The sequence below is a fragment of the Phalaenopsis equestris genome, unplaced genomic scaffold (genome assembly GCF_001263595.1).
Source record: "Phalaenopsis equestris unplaced genomic scaffold, ASM126359v1 Scaffold000353, whole genome shotgun sequence".
In the NCBI taxonomy this organism is placed as follows: Eukaryota; Viridiplantae; Streptophyta; class Magnoliopsida; order Asparagales; family Orchidaceae; genus Phalaenopsis; species Phalaenopsis equestris.
The window spans coordinates 247,048-268,690 of NW_018164795.1; the positions used below are offsets into that span (position 1 = coordinate 247,048).

The 21,643-nt window shown below is 35.7% G+C and overlaps 2 protein-coding genes across 2 annotated transcripts; one reads left to right on the plus strand and one right to left on the minus strand.

The window, feature by feature from the left end:
* Nucleotides 1-484: 484 nt before the first annotated feature.
* LOC110026154 (major facilitator superfamily domain-containing protein 12-like) lies at nt 485-21,452 on the plus strand. Its single transcript, XM_020726993.1, has 13 exons — nt 485-755; nt 7,809-8,040; nt 9,871-9,940; nt 12,670-12,866; nt 12,965-13,040; nt 13,126-13,209; nt 13,288-13,367; nt 13,532-13,658; nt 14,365-14,424; nt 16,356-16,406; nt 16,476-16,634; nt 17,181-17,313; nt 21,105-21,452. Exons 2-13 carry the CDS (start codon nt 7,862-7,864, stop codon nt 21,272-21,274), a joined length of 1,386 nt encoding a protein of 461 aa, XP_020582652.1. The 5' UTR covers nt 485-755; nt 7,809-7,861; the 3' UTR covers nt 21,275-21,452.
* On the minus strand, nt 3,076-4,313 carry LOC110026166. The gene is made up of 4 exons (XM_020727014.1): nt 4,035-4,313; nt 3,541-3,624; nt 3,246-3,378; nt 3,076-3,149 (listed from the first exon to the last, which is right to left on the minus strand). The coding sequence occupies exons 1-4, from the start codon at nt 4,311-4,313 to the stop codon at nt 3,076-3,078; spliced, it is 570 nt and encodes a 189-aa protein (XP_020582673.1).
* Nucleotides 21,453-21,643: the final 191 nt, after the last annotated feature.

A 21,643-nucleotide genomic window follows, 5' to 3' on the forward strand; every position in this document is an offset into this window, starting at 1 on the left:
CGGCAAGTGGCCGCTGCCGCTGAAGGAAAGCACACGAAAAAAAACAAAAAAACTTCGCTGTTTGGGGCTGCGACGCTTAAAAAATACGGCCCCAAATGAAGCCAAAGTTTAACAAAATTATTATTCATTTATTTTTTCAATTTTAAACAATCAAATGACTGATAATTGCTAATAATAGAAAATTTTAGAATTAATTACATTATTCATTATTAATATTAAATGGCATATATAACGTTATCATAAACATTTATTTTCATTACTAATATAGTGTATAGTAATTATTAAGAATTAATTAATTATTTATTTTTATCATCTTCATATAGATATTCTTCAGTTCATCATTCAATTTAAGAAAGAGTTACGATCCTAATTTTTTCAAATCTGGATTAATTTGTAATAAGCATAGAATTCCGGGTGCACGTGCTAAATTCTGCAGCCATTATAACTGAATCAAACGATCTGCTTCGTTTGCGTCTGGCGGCAGTCTTTTTCAGCACGCGTCCACGGAAGCGTCTTTACAGGCTGCAGAAATGGTTTCCTTTTCCCTCTTCCATCTCGCCTATAAGATCGGAGCTAGTTACCTTTTCGAATCCAATGTGTTCGATCGGTTGCGTTGAGGCCTTCACTGTCACCAACTGAGACGGAAGTCTGCTCATGTTTATTTTGATTCTTGATTTTCTGAAGCAGGCAAGATCCAGGAGTTCTTTTTCAAGAACCAGCTTACTCGTTTGCTTGCATCAATTGTGGATCTCCCGGTACGTTTTTTGTTGGGGTTTTATTGATGTTCTTCACACGATTCACTGTATTTAGTGGAATGCCAGTTTTGGGGGGTTTGAGGCTGCGCTTTGTTTTGATGTTTTGCCATGCCTGATTGGATTTATGCTTGATTTAGTAATAGTGTTGTGCCAGTTTCTATATGGGGCTATGTTGTGGAGAAGAAAGTTTATGTTTTTGTTCGATTTAGCTTTACCTTCAGCAGCTGGCTTTATTGGCTATTTTCTGACTGCTGGGTTGAGTCATGGATCTCATTTAGGGTTTCGGTGGTCCTACGTTTGCCAATAGCCCATACTGATTTATTGATTATAAGAGGTAGCTATTTTCTTATTAAAGAAGCCTTTAACAAGGTTTCTATTTTGAAGAAAGAATATCGAAATGGAAAATGGTATTAGAGTTTGTTGGAAATATTTGGCGAAACAAAATATATTTTGTATATTCTAGGTTATATCTAAATGAAATTATAAATTGGGATCATAAAAAAAAGACATTATGGAACATGAATTGGTATGAAGCAATCCATGAAATTTGGGAAGTTCCATACACAGGTTTTGTTTTTGGGCAAGGTGATCTTTTGAACCAGCATCTGAGGATTTTTTTTTAACTTTTTTTCTTACCAATGCGCTGCGTGTTCAAGTACTCCATACTTGGATTAAGTGTTAATCATTGCCAATGGTTTTACTTATGCAAATCATCTAGAATTTTATGAAAGTTCAGCTCTTGCCATTGTCGCCAACATACTTTCTTTTCAAATTTGGGGTTTCTGTGGTTTGTGTTTCACTAAGGGCTTAATATGCCAATATTGCTTACTTTCTACTATTAAGTTCACTATCTCATTAGAGATTCACACGTTATTTTTATGACTTTTTTGGCAAAGTAGAGGAGTGCACATTTGAGAGCATGGATAATACGATGATGGTGGTAGAACTGTTGTAGGGCATTATAGATGAAGTGCTAGAGAGAGCTTCGTTGATAGTTTCTTCAATTAAATATTTAGATTAAATGATAGAGTTTTTTAATGATGAATGTGCTTTGGGGAGGGTTTTATTCGTGCTATGGTGTGCAATAGTAGTTTGCGAGTTTTCATGTATGTGAAGAAGGAAATAAGAGTGTTTTTTGGGTGGGGCTATTCCTGGAGTAAGCAAGGGTATAATAAATATTCTTAGTAAGGAATTGAAGAGGATTAGAGCCATTGAAAAACCAATTGTTCTACGGATTAGTGGAGTATGGAGGAGTTGCTGATATTGTGGAGGGTGATTTGTGAGTTGGATGAGGAAGCCAAGCCAGTGCATGCTCTATCTCTATCATCAAAGCATTGGGAGGAGGGGTGGTGACAAAGCGGAGGAAGGAGCGAGTTAAGACTTAGCAAGTGAGATTTGGGGGTGTAGTTACAATAAGCCTTTGTCGAATGGGGAGTGAGGGGAGGCATTATGCTGTGGGAGATGGAAATGCCCTTGGGTTTATGAGAGATAAATGAAGAACTGATAAGATGAGAGAGAGAAAATGTGGACGATTTCAAAATTATGATTGATTGTCCAATGCCTCAAAACTTCAAAGAGTTGGGAAGCAAATGATATTTCAAGCTTCATGGATGATCTTTGAAGGGAAATATGGATACTATGTGTTGTAAACTTGAAACTTATGCGCTTCACCATCTAAAATTCTTTCTTTTTGATTTCTCTATGCCATGGACCTTCAATAAAATTTCTTTTTGATTTTATCATCCCAATTAATGGTGTAATTTTGTTTGTAAATTTTGTGGAAACTAAACTTGATAACATTGCCACATGAAAGGGAAACTTATTTGAAGGCATTAATTCTTGTCCTTTAATCATTATCTTGTTGGGGGAAACTACTTTGAAACAATCTCTTTCTAGTTTCACTGTAAAATAGGATCACAAGTTTCGAGAAAATCGACATAATAAATTTAAGCTTAGAAGCAAAACTGCACCCAACATAGTTGGGCGCTTGGGCGCCAAGAGGGGCATAAAGGCATCCCCTTCTTTGTCGAGCCCCTAAACATGGGCGCAAAGGCACCCTCTTCAGAAGGAGCGCCAACATGGTGGGCGCTTGAGAGCCCAAGCCCAGTGCTTAGGCATCGGGTTCTCGGTCTTCCCCGGGCTCTACAAGACTAATAATCTCCCATTTGGAGACAATAACATCCAACACTAATCCTTTGTACCTGCACCACTATCTGAATCACCTTCATAGTCACGTACCGTGATCTTATACCGTGGTGTGTCTCACCCTCGGTCTCAACCTTCATGAAACCCAATTGAAGTCAAACACAACTTCTTTTTCTCAATAGTCACCACCTTCGTCAACATATCCACAAGATTCTAAGCTGTGTATCTTCTCCATGAACAACTGTCCATCTTCAAAAAGAGATCAAATGAAATGATGCCTCAACTAAATGTGTTTTGTCTTAACATGAAAAGTAGTGTTCTTAACAAGATGAATTGCACTCATACTGTCACTGTGGAGCTTTCCAATCCTCTGCTCCTTGCCCAATTCCACCATGAAACTTTGTAGCCAAATTATCTCCTTACTAGCATCAGTAATAACAACATATTTGTATTTGTAAGTCAAACAATCTTCTGCAACCTGAAAACCCAACTCACCATTGTGTTCCCCAATGTGAAGATATATCCCATTGTACTTTTCCTACTGTCCACATCTTCTACCAGATATGAATGTACGAATCCCTATACACTGATCCCTGCACTTCCATAGCAAGGTGCCTTATTGACTGTTCCTCTTAAATACCTGAGAATCCACTTTACCGTCTCTCAATGATGCTTGCTTGGATTGCCCATGTATCTGCTGACCACACCATTGCATATGCAGTATCTGACATGGTACAAATCATCACATACATCAATCTTTCAGCTGCTTAAGCATCAAAGTTCTCTCCATTTATGCTTTCTCTGCTTCTGAGTTAGGTGATAACTCATTAGACAGTTTGAAGTTACTAGTTTGAAGTTACTATCTAAGAGTATCTAAGAGAGTGCTAACTGGTTTCGCCTCGCTCATGTTGAACTTCTATACAGTCTTTTCAACTTACTCTGTCTGAGACAACTTCAGTGTTCTTGTACTCTTCTCCCTGTTGATTCTCATTTCGAGGATCTTTCTAATTGGACCCAAATCTTTGGTCTCGAACTCACTTGATAATTGATTCTTTAAGTCTTTGATTTTCTCCATATTTGCCCCTGCAATCAGTATGTCATCTACATATAAAAGAAGTAAAATATAACATTTACCAAAGTGTTTGATGAAACAACTATGGTCTGACTGACACTTGAAGTACCCATTTTCTGACATAAACCTGTCCAACCTTCTGTACCACTGTCTCTCCCATAGAGACTCTTTTTCAATTTGCAAACCAAATCTATTTTACCTAGAACCTTGTAACCCTGTGGTTGTGCCATGTACAATTCTTCCTCCAGATCTCCACGTAAGAAAGCTGTTTTTACATCCATCTGCTCCAGATGTAGATCTTCAACTACTACCAGACTCAGCATAACCCTTACAGTCGTCATCTTCACTACTGGGGCGAAGATCTTTATATAAACCATTCATTTTCTCTTCTGAAAATCCTTCACAACAAGTTTTGCCTTATAGCGCTTACTACCATTTGACTCCTCTTTGAGCCTGTAGAACCACTAGTTGTGCAATGCTCTTTTGTCATTTGGTAGTATCGTCAAATTCCAAGTATGATTTGACTCCAAAGATTTCATTTCTTAATTCATGACAATCTCCCACTCCTTTGAATCTTCAACTTGAGTGGCATCCTCAAAGCACTTTGGTTCACTATTATCAAGTAGTAACAAATAGTGTAGAGTATGGATTGTTTCACTTTATTGGATCTCTTGACTTCCGTAGCAGGTGTTTAAGGAACTTACAAGGTTCCTTTTGGTTAAACACTTATTTCTCCATTCTCTTTATCATCATTATCATCTATCTCTACATATCTGGATTCTTCAGAAGTAGCTGACGGACTGTCCTGAGTTCTGACTCTATCCTTGTACATCTCTATTTCGTTGAAAGTGACATCTCTGCTCATGATGAATTTATAATTTTGGCAATCCTAGAACAAGTACCCAAACTCTTCTGAGCTATATCCAATGAAGGTGCACTTGACAGATTTTGAGTTAAGCTTGCTCTAGAACCTGCATTAACATGCACATATGCAAAACACCCAAATACTCTTAGATGAGATAGACGTACATTTTTCTCATTTCAGACTTCTTCAGGTAAGCCTTCCTCCAAAGGTATTAACGTACTATAATTAATCAAATAAACTGTTGTGTTAATTGCTTCAACACAAAACAGTTTCAGCAAGCTTGCATGGTACCTCATACTCCTAGCACGCTATGTGATTGTTCTATTAATGCGCCCAGCTACATCATTCTACTGCGGTGTTCTTGGGACAGTGAACTCATGCCTAAACTTCTGATCACGGTACTCACCTCCATTATCTGATCTGAGACACTTCGTTTCAAGTCTGTCTCATTTTCTATCATAGCCTTTCACTTCTTAAATACTTTAAATACATCAGATTTTTATTTTAAGAAATAAACCCATATCTTTCTCATGTTATCATTACTGAATGTGCCAAAATAGTGATAACCTCTAACGGATTGAACTGGAGTAGGACCCTATACGTCATAATGCACTAACTCCAGTTTCTTTAACTTCAACACCGACACGCTCTTTGAGAAAGAAATTTTCTTCTGCTTGATATATATACTATCTCCACAGAAATCTAAATGAACTGATTTCAAACCTTGAAGCTTATTTTTAGAAAGTAGGGAATTTATACCTTTCTCGCTCATATGGTCAAACCTACGGTGCCACGGACCTGCATCCACTATGTTTCCAGCCACATCAATGAAATCAATCATTTCATTGATCAAATAAAGGGTGCCTTCAACGTTAACCCAAGCCATACTAATGCCCCCCGGTCACGTTCCACGAATCACTTGTAAAGTAGTCACAAGTCCCGACGTTGTGAGCTGACTCACAGAGATGAGATTTCTCTTCAAACTAGAAATATGTCTCACTTCAGTAAGCTTCCAAACTGCTTCATTCGACAATTTGATATCACTCTTTCCTACTATAATGTAAGCCTTGTTATCTCCCAAATAAATCTTCCGTAGATCACTTTGAGTATAATTTTTAAATACCTCTTTATTAGGGCAAACATTAAAAAAGATACCTGAATCCACTATCCAAGATTCAATATTGACTAGGGATAATACCAGGGAGTGATTTTGAATTTCACAAGTGGAGACATTAGTAGAGAAACTACTATCATGTCTTTCATCACCAGCTTTCCTTGGAGCTTTGTAGTCTTTTTTTAAATGCCCTTTCTTACCGTAGTTCTGGCATTATCCTCTACTTGATTTGAGCTTTCCTTTCTTGGACTTGGATCAGTCTCTAGCTATATTTCTGCCCAAATTCCTTACCCTGTTATCAATATTCGATAAAGAACCTGAAGATTCACCATTCGCTGTTTTTCTGCAAACTTCATTCAGCATTAGACTCATGATATTATCAAAGTTCAACTTCGAAGTCCCCGAAAAATTACTCATCACCGTCACCAAACCATCCCAATTGCCCGACAATGAAGACAGTATCACTAGTGCTCTAATCTTATCATCAAACTTGGTCCCCACTGAACACAACTGACTCGTTACAGTGTTGAAGTTATTGAGATGCTCTACCACTGAACTGCCTTCCACCATCTTCATGTTGAATAATTTCTTTATAAAAAAATTTTTATTAGAAGCAGAAAATTATTCGTACATCTTGCCCAGTGACAAGTATAGTTTTTTCTGATACAGCAAATTCTCCTCTTGCATCTTGCAGAAAGCGAAGTTCGTCCCATTAAATTTCTCCACCTTGAACCTTATTTCTTCGGTCATTGCTCCCACTCGAATCGAACCCCGGTCTGATATCAGTTTGTTGGGAGAAACTGCTCCAAAAGAATCTCCTACTACTTTCACCGCGGAATAGGATCACGTGATTCGAGAAAATCAGAACAATAAATTTAAGCATAGAAGCAAAATCAAAATAACCAGAAAAACACACGAGAATTTTACGTGGAAAATCCGAGAAAGGGAAAAAACCACGAAGTCACACCACTACAAATTCACTATGAAAATCAGACAGTTTTACAAATGACTCACAAATTTCTTCTCCACACTCACATGAAGAAAACCTTACAGGCGCTTCACAATCTTCCTTTTCTAATTCGACGCGAACAACACAAGTCTAGATCCTAGAAATCCTCCTCTTCAACTCTTTTCTCCTTCACCAGGAACTTGTTAAAGAACACTCGAAGAAGTCTAAAAGACATGCCACTTGAAATTGGCTTAAAACCAGAAAGTTTGCGTACCAACTGCTCCAGGAGCAAAAACGTCCGTCTCTTGGGAAGCAAAATAATGCCCAAGATAGTTGGGCACTGGGTGCCCAAGGGGGGCACAAATGTGCCCCTTTCTTTGTTGAGCGCCTAAACATGGGGGCAAAGGGCCCATAGGGGGCGCAAAGGTGCCTCTTTCAGAAGCGGCACCCTCATGGTGGGCGCTTCTGCGCCTAAGCCCGGCACTTAGGAATTGGGTTCTCGGTCTTCCCTTGGTGCTTGGGCTCCACAAGACTGATATATCTCTATTTAATCTTACTATCCATCCACTTCCTGTATAGCTTTTTGGATGCCAAGCTGAAACTTTCTTTTGTTATAGTTCTTAAAGTTATCCATTTAAGAGGTATAACATTGATCAAAACCCTTTTGCAGGTAAAAAAAAAATACATTTGCTTGTTGAGACAGTAAGCTTATGCGATTAAGTCGGGTAACCATTCATGGAAATCATCAAACCTCAAATTGAAAGTTTGTTTGAATTGGAATTGGTTTTTTATGTGATTTCGAGTAGAATTGGTAGCAACGGCTGTGTCAATTATTCTTGTCATCTAAATTTCATTATCTTAGTTTTCTATCTAATGATTTTGGTATTTGCATGGTCTTTTGATTACAGATAGCAAATAAATTATTAGAGAGTTCAGACAATTTTGTTTTTGCTTTGGACCTATGGCCATTATGGTTGATGCAAAACATGATGAGGTATCTGCCAGAGCAGAACATGCTGAGCCTCTTGGACGACTAGCGATACTTGGATATGGTGCTGGCCATATGTTAAATGACATCACGTCGGCCTGTTGGTTTACATATCTTTTATTGTTCTTGACTGACTTAGGACTAAGTCCAAGGTGCAGATTTCTCTTTTTGCATTATAATAATGTGATTTTAAGAATTATATGGTGGTAATCAGCCTTCTGCTTTCATCTTGGTGCTAATCGTTTTGCCTTTTTCTTCATTATATGGAAGTAAAGAAAAGTTTACTTTTTAACGGGCAATTAGTTCTTTAATTATGTTTGTCTTAAGCACATAAAAATTGCAATTTTGCAGTAAATTTATCCTTATCTATTTCTTTATTTAATAGGTTTTACTGAAGAATAATTAAATAGCTCAACTAATTGCTCTAAAATTGCAATTTTGAAGTACCAAATACTGTCTTAATAGTTTTGTCCATGCTTGGTAGTGTAAACAAGCCATCATATGCGCTTTATAAAAAACTCTTTTTTCACATTTCTGTTTTAAATTCTGCATCGTATTCTTTACCTAAATGTCTTAAGTATATATTGGTCTATGTTTATATTCTATCTCCTAGTGGATACCTTCTGTATGCTTCCTTTTGTTCCAGCCTTCTCTCCATAAAATCAGGGAGTCAGGGTTGCTGCAGACCATTCCACGGCCAGTTTTGAATCTGATTATTTATGTGATTTTTTTCTTAGTTAGGTTATTAAGGTCTCAACCGAAACATATAAAAGTCCTACAGAAGTCTTTCTTATTTTTTACTAGTAACTATGGGGGGCAATGATTGTTATTCTTCTTCAAAACCGCTGACTTTTTGAACCAAAATCTTGAGCCATTAAACAGTAATTCATTCTTTCTTATGTCATGGCTCTTAAAACTAATTTGTCCCCAGCATTTGAACTCAAGACTTTGTGGTTTATTACAATTTGAAGCTCAACCTTGATTCAATTACATCTCCATAGAGGATTAATGGCCTTTCTTTACCTCTTCCTGATCTTGAATATAGCCAAGATTCCTCTCATTATCTTTGCTTGAGTTCATAGGCTTCTTGATTTACACCTGCTACTTTCTTTAGAACAATTAGTTTCAATATACATGAAGAGTTTGGATTCATCAAAATTACATGGGCCAATAAGCTAGAGAGTTCCAATTTGGTAATTCAATATTTGTAATGTAAGTCGAAGCTTTTTAAAAGAGAATAGTGTTAAAATAGTCTCTTGACTCTTTGCAAGGGATTATTTTAGTCCTATAGTCTATCAAATGCTAATTTAGTTCTCAGACTCCTTTAAAATGTGCTGAAATAATCCTTTCAGCCCCAATTTAAAGGCCATGGGGACTAATTTGGTATTTTTGTAGACTCTAGGATTAAAACGGCTCCATGTATACAGTCAAGGGGCTCTTTTGGCACTTTACCCGTTTTTGAAGTTACTTGACAGATACCAAGTGCCCTGTAAGGAAGTGCATTGCTGGTAAAAATGTTTGCAAAGTGGAAGTGGCTGATTTACACATTCACTTTAAATAAAACATCCATATGAAAGCTCGAAAGATACGTCATATGCATTTCCGCCTATTTTTGTATAAACTTGCGAGCCTACGAACAATCTCAAATCAATTTACCTTAAAATTCTGCAGAAAAAAGATACAATTTACCAACATATATGAGGGCGTAATCTATGCTCAACACTTCCCATCCCAAAACGTCGCATGTTTATTGGAGATGAAATGCATTACCTCTTTGGCAACACTGTACCGTTTGATTCTTCTAATACACTTTACACTCTTTTCTTAACTAGGAAATATGCAAGGAATTTTTTCAATGACTGATTCAGATAAAAATGTAATATCTAAGAACCATGTTACACTTTCCTGTGGCACCATCCTCACCCATGGAATGTTTTAGTAGTTATCATTTAAAATGTTTTGAATGCTACTTTTTTTTGCAGGGATGCAGCCATTGTAATGCTTTCAGGTCAGGTGGCTGATGCATTCACAACTATATTTGCTGGAGTGTTGGTAAAATCTCTCTCCTCAGATATTATTTATGCATGGCATGGATCATAATATGAATTCACTTTTTAGTATCCAAAGCTTTAGTATATGATCAAATTTATTTTTATCCCATTCATGTGCTGATCTTAACTTGTTGATTCTGATAAATAAACCATTAACGGGGTAGACATCATTTGTTTCAATGTGTTTTTCTGACGGGAGGAGGAGCCCTATGGAGGGAGAGAGGGCATTCATCATTGAGCTCAATTTGTGTTTTTATGACAGGAAGTACTTTATTAGTTTGAAAAATAGCTAATTACTAAACATAACATAATCAATTTGAAGAATTCAGTCAAATAGAGACAAAAAATTTTAGAGATCCTCGTAGATGTCAAATGTTACTAGACACTAATGGTGGAAGGATTGTATTTTTATGGTATGAGGAATTAGGCTTTCGAGAGTCGTCGAGAAACTGCTTAATCAACTTTGGAGAATTTGGTGTAACATTCATGGACTCTTGATACATTATTACGTTTGATGAGAACACAATACAAATTTGGAGCCTACAAATTCTGCTTAATCCCGTCTTAAGAAATTTACCGGTCTATATGGTTCCTCTTGCATTGAAAAGCTTGCAAAAACTCAATGAATTTGCGTAAATACACGTTTTCATGTTTTTATTCTTGGAGGGCGTAATGCCGACTGTATGGGATGTTGAGTAGAACTGACATCCAGAATTTTGATTTTACTTTTGTTAATTTGTGTCAATATTTTTTTTAGAAAATTGTAGTTTTAGTTTTGGTAATTTTAATCATACATAGGATGTTTCCTGCTAGGATAGTTTATATGCACTTTAATGCTTCTCATAATCTCTGTTCTTATTACTTTGGTTGTTTGGTAGCGGTCTTTTAATCCGATTTATCTATTTGATTTATTAAATTCAGCCAAACATTAAAAAACACAAATTTTATGAATTTATGAAATTTTGGATCTAAGGTCCAAATTTTGCCTTCGATTCATATTAAATCCAGATTTAATAAATCCAGCAAGGGATAGATTTAACAAGGCGGTGTTTGGCGGCAACAAGATTTATGTTAAATAAGATTTACTAAATCCAATACATCATATGAATCTCAACAAAGGAAATGGTGCTCGAGCAAACGGCAGTGTAATTCCTTTAATCCGACTTGCAATCAGATTTGTTAAATCAGGATTTATGTTCTAAAGAAGATGGAAAGAGGAAAAAAATAGACAAAACACGAAAAAAAATTGATTTGATGGATTTAAGTTTTATTTTTTTTTATATTTGGCAGGATTTAAGTTACATCCGGTGGCTAAATCCATTAATAGCATGCTGTCAAACACTGCCTAAATTCTGATTTATTAAATCCCAACTCCAAAATCCTTTCTGCAGCCAAACACCCCCTTACTATTTGGCTGAGTTGCCCGTGCTGATTTAGTTTGGATTCGTCCTCTGGTTCTTTGTTGATTCAATTCTTGATTTAGCGTTTATCATTTGCTGCTGTTGTGCTTTCAAATTGGCCTTGACTGGATTGTTGTTGGTTTCTGATTCAAAGCCCCATTTTTTTGAGCGTGTAAAAAGGAAGCATTTTTTGTAAATGCCTCACGTGAGTGCCCATGTTCTTATCGAATTCAGCTCGTCGCGGTCTAGTTCTGCGCGATGAGGAGTCGTCTTCTCGCGCCATGCGTGAAATCCTCTCTTCTAGCGCTCCCAAGGCGACCGTTACGGATTTACCCCGCACCTTTGTGCCGCTGCACAGCGGATTGTTGTGTTCGTTATGGTCTGGCTTTGCAAGTTTCTAGTAGCTGTTCGTGCTCACTGTTCTCGCTTGCCGTTGCTAGCAGATCGCACCGTCCTTCACGTGCTTCGTCCCTTTTGCCTCTGCACTGCGTTCGGTAATTTTATCCGATTGCTACTTGGGCTTCGGGACGTGCTCTCTACCGCTCCGGTTGGACGCCTACTGCCCCCGTTGTCCCTGGTTCTAGGGATTCTAATGTTGTAAATGCTGATGATCAATTTGAGCTCACCCGCTTATTGGGTGATGCTCCCTTTGGCTTAACCCCCTTTGGGGCTCTTATACTGTGGATATTACTCTGGATTCATATGTTGAGTTGTTGTTCCTTTTGCCAATATTTTTGGATTATAGGTTTGATCCTTATGCTCGATGAACAATAGATATTATTCTAAATTTTGGATGTGTCTACCGTTTGCTAGCAAGTTGGGGGCAAGATTAATGTCAAAGAGCTTGGCAGGAATGGGGTTGGCCAATTCCAATTTTCTTTGAGGTTTACAAATGCTTAGTTACACTAATTTTGTCAGCGGATGCACTCTGAATTAGCTGGAATGAGGAAGTATTCATAGCCAAACATTTAAAATAAGGCAGTTACTTCTTCTGCACCTATCAAATTTATGTTATTTTAAGGTACAAATTAAACGCATGAGTAATGTTGAGGCAAGGTTTTTCATATTTGAGGGTTTAGCTGATGTTTTTTTTTATGATTACACATGTCAGCACTTGATTGCTCATTGCAACTCATTCATACAATAGCTTTTCTTATTTTTGTTGTTTTTCTTAAAATTCTGATTCTGGTAAAAGAACAGTGATACCATGATGATAATGTAGATCGCCTTTAAAATACTATGAATTGAATTCTTGGTCTTGGGCTGGCATGGATCACTTAAGCAGTTAACTACTTTTGCTTGTTCATACTAATTCCCTTTTTTTTGTTAGATTGACCGATTTGGACATTTCAAGCTATGGCATGGCGGGGGATCAATTCTGGTTGCAATTTCATTCTCTTCTGTTTTTGGTGGCTGTCTTCCTTGCAAAATTATTGGGAATAATTCGTTCACATTACAAACTATTGGTTATAGCTTATTTGCTTCAATTTTTAATGTGGGCTGGGCGGTTACCCAAGTTTCACACATGTATGTTCAACTCTGCCAATATTGCATTTTTGGTATTTGTAATCCGCTGACTTACAATCAAGTTCTCAGTAACTATGGTTATTGTTGTTCTGCTTCAGGTCAATGGTGAATTGCATTACATTGAATCAAACAACTAGAGTTTCCCTCACTAGCTGTCGTAATGCTTTCACCATGGTGATGTAATCTTTCCTTCAATGAATTAGAAATATCTCCCTCTTCATACTTGGAATTTTTTTTTCTAAATTTTTTTTTTGTGTAGGTTGCCAATCTCAGCTTATATGCTGTTGCTTTAGCAGTTTTTAATATGTATGATGCTAAAGCATATGCCGACATCAAATCTGAGGTATCTTTGTTTTCCAGATAAGAACATGCTATTCTGTGGTGTGTTACTCATTTAATCACGTTTCATTTTGGTTTGTAGTATCGCTGGATAGCCTACTTGTCAATTTTCATGGGTTGCTGTTTTGTCGTTGTTTTTCTCGTTGCAACCAAAGAGCCAACGTAAGTGCTGTTTTAAGGCGCTATTTTGTTCAAAATCCTATAAGCTTAATGGGATGATTAGGTGGAACATTAATCTAATGATTTTTTTTTCTTGGTAGATTGACTTTTGCTTAAGCATCTTCTAGGAGTAGTCAAATTTTATTTTCTTACCTTCTATTTTGTAGGCTGAAGCAGCGAAGAGAATGTGAAAGTTTTTCTAAAATATCCTGGAATTTCTGGTTCAAGAAGGCTCTTTACTATCAAGTTGCTATCGTATATGTTCTTATAAGATTAGTAACTAATGTCTCACAGGTTGAGCCCATAATCATTTTCTTAGAAAGTGTTGTTAACTTTAAATTATGAATTTAGTATAAAAATCTTCTTATGTCCTCATGAGAGTGGCAGCAAATGTCTTAAAGATTAGTCCACCAAAATTTTGTTATGAATGAGGTGGAACTATTAAGGCCGCTTTATGAAATGGTTCTAGAAAATTATTATTCCGCAATTTTTCTTACACTTTTGGTGGCTCTTATTTAAAAATTTATTGCTTCATAGAGTGCTCACTTAATTAAAAAAGGATCTCTGATTGTTTGAAAAGTAGACCAACTTTGGAATATTTCATTCTTACCAATAGTTGATATGAATTCAAACTGTTCTTGCCAATTATGAGTGGACAATAGCTGTTTGCCAAAGCTTATACCTTTTTCTGTCGTAATCGCTCTTCAAGTCATGAGGATATGCCTGGTAACTTCAAATATAAGACAGCATGTAACATTTGAAAAAAAAAAATCTTTTTTGAGGTGTTGGGAAAATGAATGTGGGAGTGGAGTTTTATTTGCTTATTTAGTCTAGGAAAATTATTATGGAATGGACTTTTTATTTTTAGTTTTATTGCTATGAGCTATTAATGATAATTCTTTTGGTTGACGGGTGTGTATTAATTGAAGCCTATCTTTAGATAAATATAAAGTAGGAGAAAGCATTGCGAGATCTGACGATATGTATTTTCGTTGACCAGGCACTACTTGCATTCTTTGTTATCAACGATTTGGGAATGCCTCAATCCGCAAAAGCTTTGGTAATTTCTTCAATCTGTGTTATACGTACTTGGTTTGGCTGACAACATCTACTTTACTTTTTAAAACTTATTCATAACTTAATTGAGAACTCAGCTTATAGACATCTATTATAGAACAAGAACCAAAAGGGAAAGGCTGGCCTATACTAGCAATTTAGCATTGTTTATTCAGATTTTTTTTTTCATTTTTCCCTGCAAAGTGGAATATGATCAAGCAAAATCTAAATAATATTGAATAAAAAATGTTTATAACCATCCCACTTCATGATATAATGGAGTTCAATGTGCTCTAAATTGCTTCCCAAAATTTTTTATAATTATATATTTATATTGTTGAAGTTACCGGATGAGGCAAGGTTGGAAGAGTCTAGATGTTTATCAACTCTATTTGTTTCTCATTTCTGTCTTCCTCTTCTTTTTGTTATTCTCTCGTTCTTAAGAGTTAATCATTAAACCTAATAGTAGTTTGGTGATTTCCGGTAAAAAAAAATTATTAATTTATATCTATTTGGCGTCTGTTTGGGATCATTTCTGTTTTCTATTTTTGTTTTTGTTTTAAGTTTATTTTATTTTTGTTTTGTTTTCTGTTTTCTTTTTTTTTTTAAATACTTTTGGTATTATTATAATTTATATGTTTTTTTAAAAAAAATATAAAACAAATTTGATTGAGTATCTTTTATTTTTTTATAAAGAAAAAAATATATTTTTTATAAAATGGTTGGGTCAATGTGCACTCCAATGTTAAGCTCTGCCGCCCATTGCATATACGAAGACTTTCTTACTCTACCCGACACAAAGTATTACCTGTGAGTAGGCGGCGGGCAGGAAGGCGGCAGATGCCTGGCAGTGACTGCAGCTGGCAGTGGCTTGCGGCGGAGGGCAGCAGCGGCCTGTGGCCCGCAGCGGAGGGCGCCCTCCGAGCCCGCACGCCCGCCGGTGAGTGTTTGGTGGCTGCTGGTGGGGGCCGACAACAGGCTAGGGCAGTTGGCGGTGGGCTGCGGGAAGCGGATGGCGAGCGAGGACCAATGGCTGCGGCAGTAGGCGGGTGGCAGCTGTAGCGGTGGGCGGGCGGCGAAGCCTTGCATAGATAATGCTCCAAAAAATATGTTTTTAAAATAACAAAAACACAATTTCTGTATTTTGATGTTTTGAAAACAAGCATTATGTGTTTTAAAAACAAAATTGGAAAAAAAAAACAAAGCATGAATAAACAAATAATATTTTTGGGTTTGTTTTCTGTAAAAAACAAAAAACAAAAAGTGATCTCAAACAGGGCATAGTTTTTTATCTGATTGGAAATATGAAAATTTTGTAGTTCAGGTTAGGATTGTGACATCCTGCGTGGTTTGGCAGTTTTGCTTATATTTAGAATTTTGCAACATTGGTATCGACATTAATATCAACATAATATCAACATTATGCACTGTATGCACAAATGAGGGTCAGTTCTTCCCTTGAATTATGAAAACTACATGAGATGCATTGAGGTTTAACAATTGTACTATTAGCACCATTTATCTTCGTGATAACATGCACACTCCCATACAATATCAATGCCCTCCCCTTCTCATTTTGCATTTCATAAACCATGTAATGACCTTTCCTTATCCCTTCCACACCCCTCACACACAAAATAGAAAAATCCCACCATCTTCATCTGTTGCATGGCTCCTACTTCTCTTTCATTTTTTGCATAGGATTAGATTCTCAAGAGATCTATTCATTCCATGCTAGCTTTCCTGAGCCCCTAGCTGTTGGGTAGCTGTCTTATTCCTTTGTCCATCGGTTTTATCAATATCTGTACTGTGAGTTTCAGTCTTTGTATGCAAGTTTGGTCTGGCACATTTTATTCAAATATTACACAGATTTTGAGACATTTTTTTATTTAAGATTATTGAATGATATGTCTGATTTGTAAATAACCCATTCAGGTACCTGCCATTATCTACATTAGCAGCTTTATTGTATCAGTGATTCTCCAGGTAACTGAACGCTGTCAAACTTTATCCTTTATTTTTCTGAATGACAATGGCATGTATGCCTACTTATAGGAGATCAGCTGGAACAGTTCACGACTTAAGGCCACCTTTACAAGTGGAGCCGTTCTTTGGATATTGTCTGGCTCTGCAATTTTTGTTCTTCCAAGCAGTCTTCATAGCACCATGTATATTTTATCGATTATTATTGGCGTTGCTAATGCTTTAATGATGGTATGGTGCTACTCCATACTATGTTTTATATCGATAACTTGTTCGTTATTTTTGAGCAATAAAATTTATCTGCTAGTGAATTTGGTACTTGACAGATCTTCTCAAGTGCAGGAAAAACCTATAGGCATTGCTCTTTGTTCTAAAAATTTTTGTTTTGCTTTCAGATAGTTTGAGCATCTTTAAGATAATATTAGACAATCCCTCTTTTCTTAAGAAAAAAAAAAGGGATTATACTTTATTATTATTTGACAAACGGGGAACCACAAGTTGATGACACCTTAATAGTCTTATTTGTGCTGTGGTCTTCTTAATTGAATCTCAATGGAACTTATGCCATGTGCTGTTTTATACTGCTGCCTTTAAAACTGAAAATACTACCGCCTCATTGTCGCTTTTTATATACAACCAAGTATGTACGCATTATTTTGAAGGCTTAGTTGTAATTTTGACTATTTTATTCTCCCTTATATTAAGGCTCATTTTCATAGTTAATTTTATTCATCATGTTGCAAGAAGCAGCTTGTTTAATTTTTTCTTTGAACACAGGTTACAGGCATCAGCATGCAAAGCATGCTTGTTGGGAAAGATGTCAATGGCTGTGGATTTGTTTATGGTTCATTGAGTTTCCTGGACAAATTGTCATGCGGGCTTGCTTTGTATGTCCTTGAATCATACCAAGGCACGTACTTCATCAGTAAATAATTAGTGCTTGCTGCTTATTATTTTTATGCGTTTTCTGAATTTCTTATTTGCCTTGGATAGCAACATTCATGCCTACTTCTACTTGAAAATTATATTTTTATATCTTTATATGTGGGGAGGAGATGTATTTCTCTCATATAGTTGGAGCACTGCTATACCCCTCCAGTTCAATTTTTGATGCTATAACCTACAAATGTATGTCATCTTCAATACAATTACTCAATTTAATGCATTTATTAGATCATATCATTATTTATTAAACATATTTCTAATTTTTTGATGGATGGTTTTGATCTCATGACCTGAAAATAACAAATAAAAAGGCACATATAAGAAATTCATGGAGAGAGAAACGGGTGAAGAAATAGAGATACATGAGATAAAGGAGGCCTTAATAAGGGACAATAATTTTATTTAACAATTCAATCAATCAATTTTTTTAATACAAGAGTCTCGATCTCTTAATTCATGCTTAGGGCATACAATAATTTTCTAATGCTGCAATAACTATGGAGAAAAGGAATGACGTGTCATTAATACATATATATGAACTATTTATTTATTAAAAACACATGCCTATAAACTAATGATCAGAGATTATTGATGACCATATGTCTTACATCATTTCATCATGGAAAAAAGAAACTCTTTTTCAAAGAGTTTGAAGGGTGGAGGCCAAACAGGCTCATGCAAAGCTCTAGGATCACCCAAAAATATGCATGAACTATAGTAGGGTGGTCATATGATAGCATCATGAATGACGAGTGGGACTATTAGTGACAAAGTAATTTATGAAGAATTTGGAAGTCTAGAGGTTGGATGTCCATAAACATTATGAATTAAATGAGATAGAATTCTACAGCAAATTGATTATGATAGTAGACGGTCAACATGTAAACATAAAAAGGCCAATAATAATAATATAGGGAGTTGAGTAGCATCCCATATAATAGCCTCAATTATTAGTGGAGAATCTAGACATCTTGCAATATTATGACATTATCATATGATAAACAATTGGAAAATCTAATGCAGAATATGTATCTTTATTTATGGAGACTGCAAAACTATAATAGTAATTGAAGGCTTTGTTAACTTATGTGCAGGATTGATCTCAAACATATCTTCTAAGTTGTGACTCATGTTCATCTTCAATCATAGAACTATGAGGTTCATAATTCTGCTCAGGCACAACCTCAATTTCAAATAGAGGCTCTACTATTATTATTTCCCATAATCATCACCAAATTTAATTGCAAAATCCAAGACCATTATTACAATAGGTCCATCTTGCAATATTATGACACTCTAATATGATAGACAATAGGACAATCTAATGTGGAAAATATATCTTCATTTATGGAGACTGCAAAACTATAATAGTAATTGAAGGCTTTGTAGACTTATGTGCAGGTTTGATCTCTAACTTATCTTTTAAGTTGTGGCTCGTGTTCATCTTCAATCATAGAATTATTAGGTTCATAACCTCAGTTTCAAAAGGATGCTCTCCTATTATTATTTTCTCATAATCATCACCAAATTCATTTGCAAAATCCAAGGCCATTATAATAATAATGTTCATAGAGTAACTTTCGGATATTAAAATTTTTTCTGAACTTGAGATAGGGATTATTGAGCTTCTAGAATTGATATTGATTTCTGAACTACATGCATTTGAGAAATTGATTTATGATATTTATAACACTACGGTTCTTAATTTCAATTTTTAAATTTTCTAATGATATTTGATATAATCACACCTTTCAATGTCTTGGTCATATCAGAGATAATTTTTCCCATAAAGATGTCAATGAACTTGATTGAACTTATCAAGAAAGTAGTAATGATGAGTTCATAGTAAATATTGACATTTTGACAATCCTTAGGTGTGTTTTTATGTTTGTCATATATCTTCCATCTATATGCTTTGCATCTCAAACATTTCAATCTTCTTGGATGTACAATCCCAAATATTTTCCTATTTCTGTTGGATTACATCAGGGATCGGCTTTAACCCAAATCTTTTTGCTTTAGTTATGGATGCTCTGCTCTTACTGGATCATTTACAGGAGGATGTAGCTTGGTGTATGTTTTTTTTTTTGTTTATGATATCCTTCTCGTGGATAAGACTAGAGGGAAAGCTTAGGAAAAACTTGAATTATGAAGGTCTTCATTGGAGTCTAAAGGCCTTCATTTGACTAAAACTGAATACATGGAATGTAATTTTAGTTGTAGTAGCTCTAGTGACAGAGTTGTAACTATGGGTGATCAAATTATTAAAAGATGTGAACGCTTTAGGTAATCTCGGTCTATTTTTCAAAGTGATGGTTTCATCGATGGGGATGTTATTAGTAGAATTCAAGTTAGTTGGTTGAAGTGGAGGAATGCTGCGGTCCTATTGTGTGATAGAAAAGTACCGCTTAGACTAAAAGGAAAATTTTATAAGATGGTGGTGAGACCTGCAATGATCCATGGCGTTGAATGTTGTCCTTTAAAAAGAAGCATAAAACTAAGTTAAGTGTTGCCTAGATGAGAATGCTTAGGTGGAAATGCTTAGGTGGATGAGTGGCCGATGAGTGGCCTTACACTTAGAGGCAAAATGTGAAATGAATATATTTGTGATAGGGTTGGTGTAGCCCCAGTGACGGATAAAATTAGAGAGAGTCGTCTTAGATGGTTTGATCCCATTAAACGTCGACCATCTGATGATCCGATTAGGAGAGTAGATGTTTTAGATTCGACTTATGTTAAAAAAGACAGGTAGACCTAGTAAGACTTGGGCATATTGTATAAAAATTGATCTTAATTTATTAGAATTAAATGAAAATATGACACTCAATATGACGCAATGGAGAAAGAGGATTCATGTAGCCGACCCCACTTAGTGGGATAAAGTTTTGTTGTTGTTGCTGCTGATTGAATAAAATTTCCCCTTATTTTCTTCTTGTTTGTTTGAGCGAGACTATTTTTTGGGTGAAAGCTTTTCGTCATACTAGTGCCAGACCTAAATGTCTTTGGCGAATTATTTTCTTGACATTATTTCTTCATCATTACTTGTTACTAGTGTTCATAATTTTGTTCAAATTTGATATAGTTGGAATTTTATTGTGATGAATATATTGCATTACTCGCTGATTTTAAATTGATAATCCAGTCATAGCATTGTCATATGGTTTATAATTCTCGTATTGCTTATTTATATTAAAATAAAGTAAATTGTTAATTTTATTGGTGGCTTGTGAACCGTGAATCCTTAAATTAATTCCCCCCTCCCTTTTCATGTAGAAGTTTAAAGCATCAAACTGCCATGCATGTAAATATGAAAGTTTAGGTTTGAGACTACTAGTGTAAATTTCCCAAAAAAAGAAATGTATATCAAGATTTGGATGGATTTTAACACTATCCGATTCACTTTGACATGAATGCAAGAGGTGATTTATTATTCAGATATTACACTCAGCTTAAACCAATTTGAAGAATGTTGAAACTCATCTTGATCAAAATTGATCAATTATTTTCTTTCCCCTTCTTTCTCCTATTTCATAACATGTTTTATCGCATCTTCATGCGGATTTGTAGAGGTAGATGTCATGTTGTAAGCAACCCATCCTCAATTGTAAATTGTAATATTTCACTTGAAGCAAAACAGGTTATAAAACTAAAAATATGATCATGAAACCTTCACTCTACTTTATCTTTGCCACTAATTTTCTTCAAACCACTAAACCTTTTTTTATCTCATGATAAATATTTATTGTTGTATTGTAGATTCGGATCATATTATGAGATCCTCGGCGGAAAATGGAGGCTTGTCAGTTACAAGGTATGGGCTGGGGCTCATTCCTTCAATTTGTGCATTAATTTCAGCACTGGTTACTTGCACCATGGAATTGGAAGAAACTCAATCGAAACGATTGACCGAACCTCTCCTGGCATAAATTCTCAATCTTGATGTGTACGTATTAGTCATCATTCGATCGGCTAACTCTTATCAGTTTAATACAGCAATCTAATTAGAATGACATTAACACAGCAGTCTAATCGATTTAGTTTAGTACTGTCCCTATTGCACTTCATTTAATTGCTTCATGTATGAAAATGTAATTTACGAGTTACTGATTAATATTGTTGCAATTGTACAGAATTCTTATGTATTTAGAAATCTGATATTTTATTTTATTTTTTCATTTTAAATGATATAATATCTTTATTTCCAGCTAAAACAAATCAAACATATCAAAAAATAGCCCGGGAAGTAGAATTAATCAAGACGAGAACAGACAATCAGACGATATGAACTAAATTAT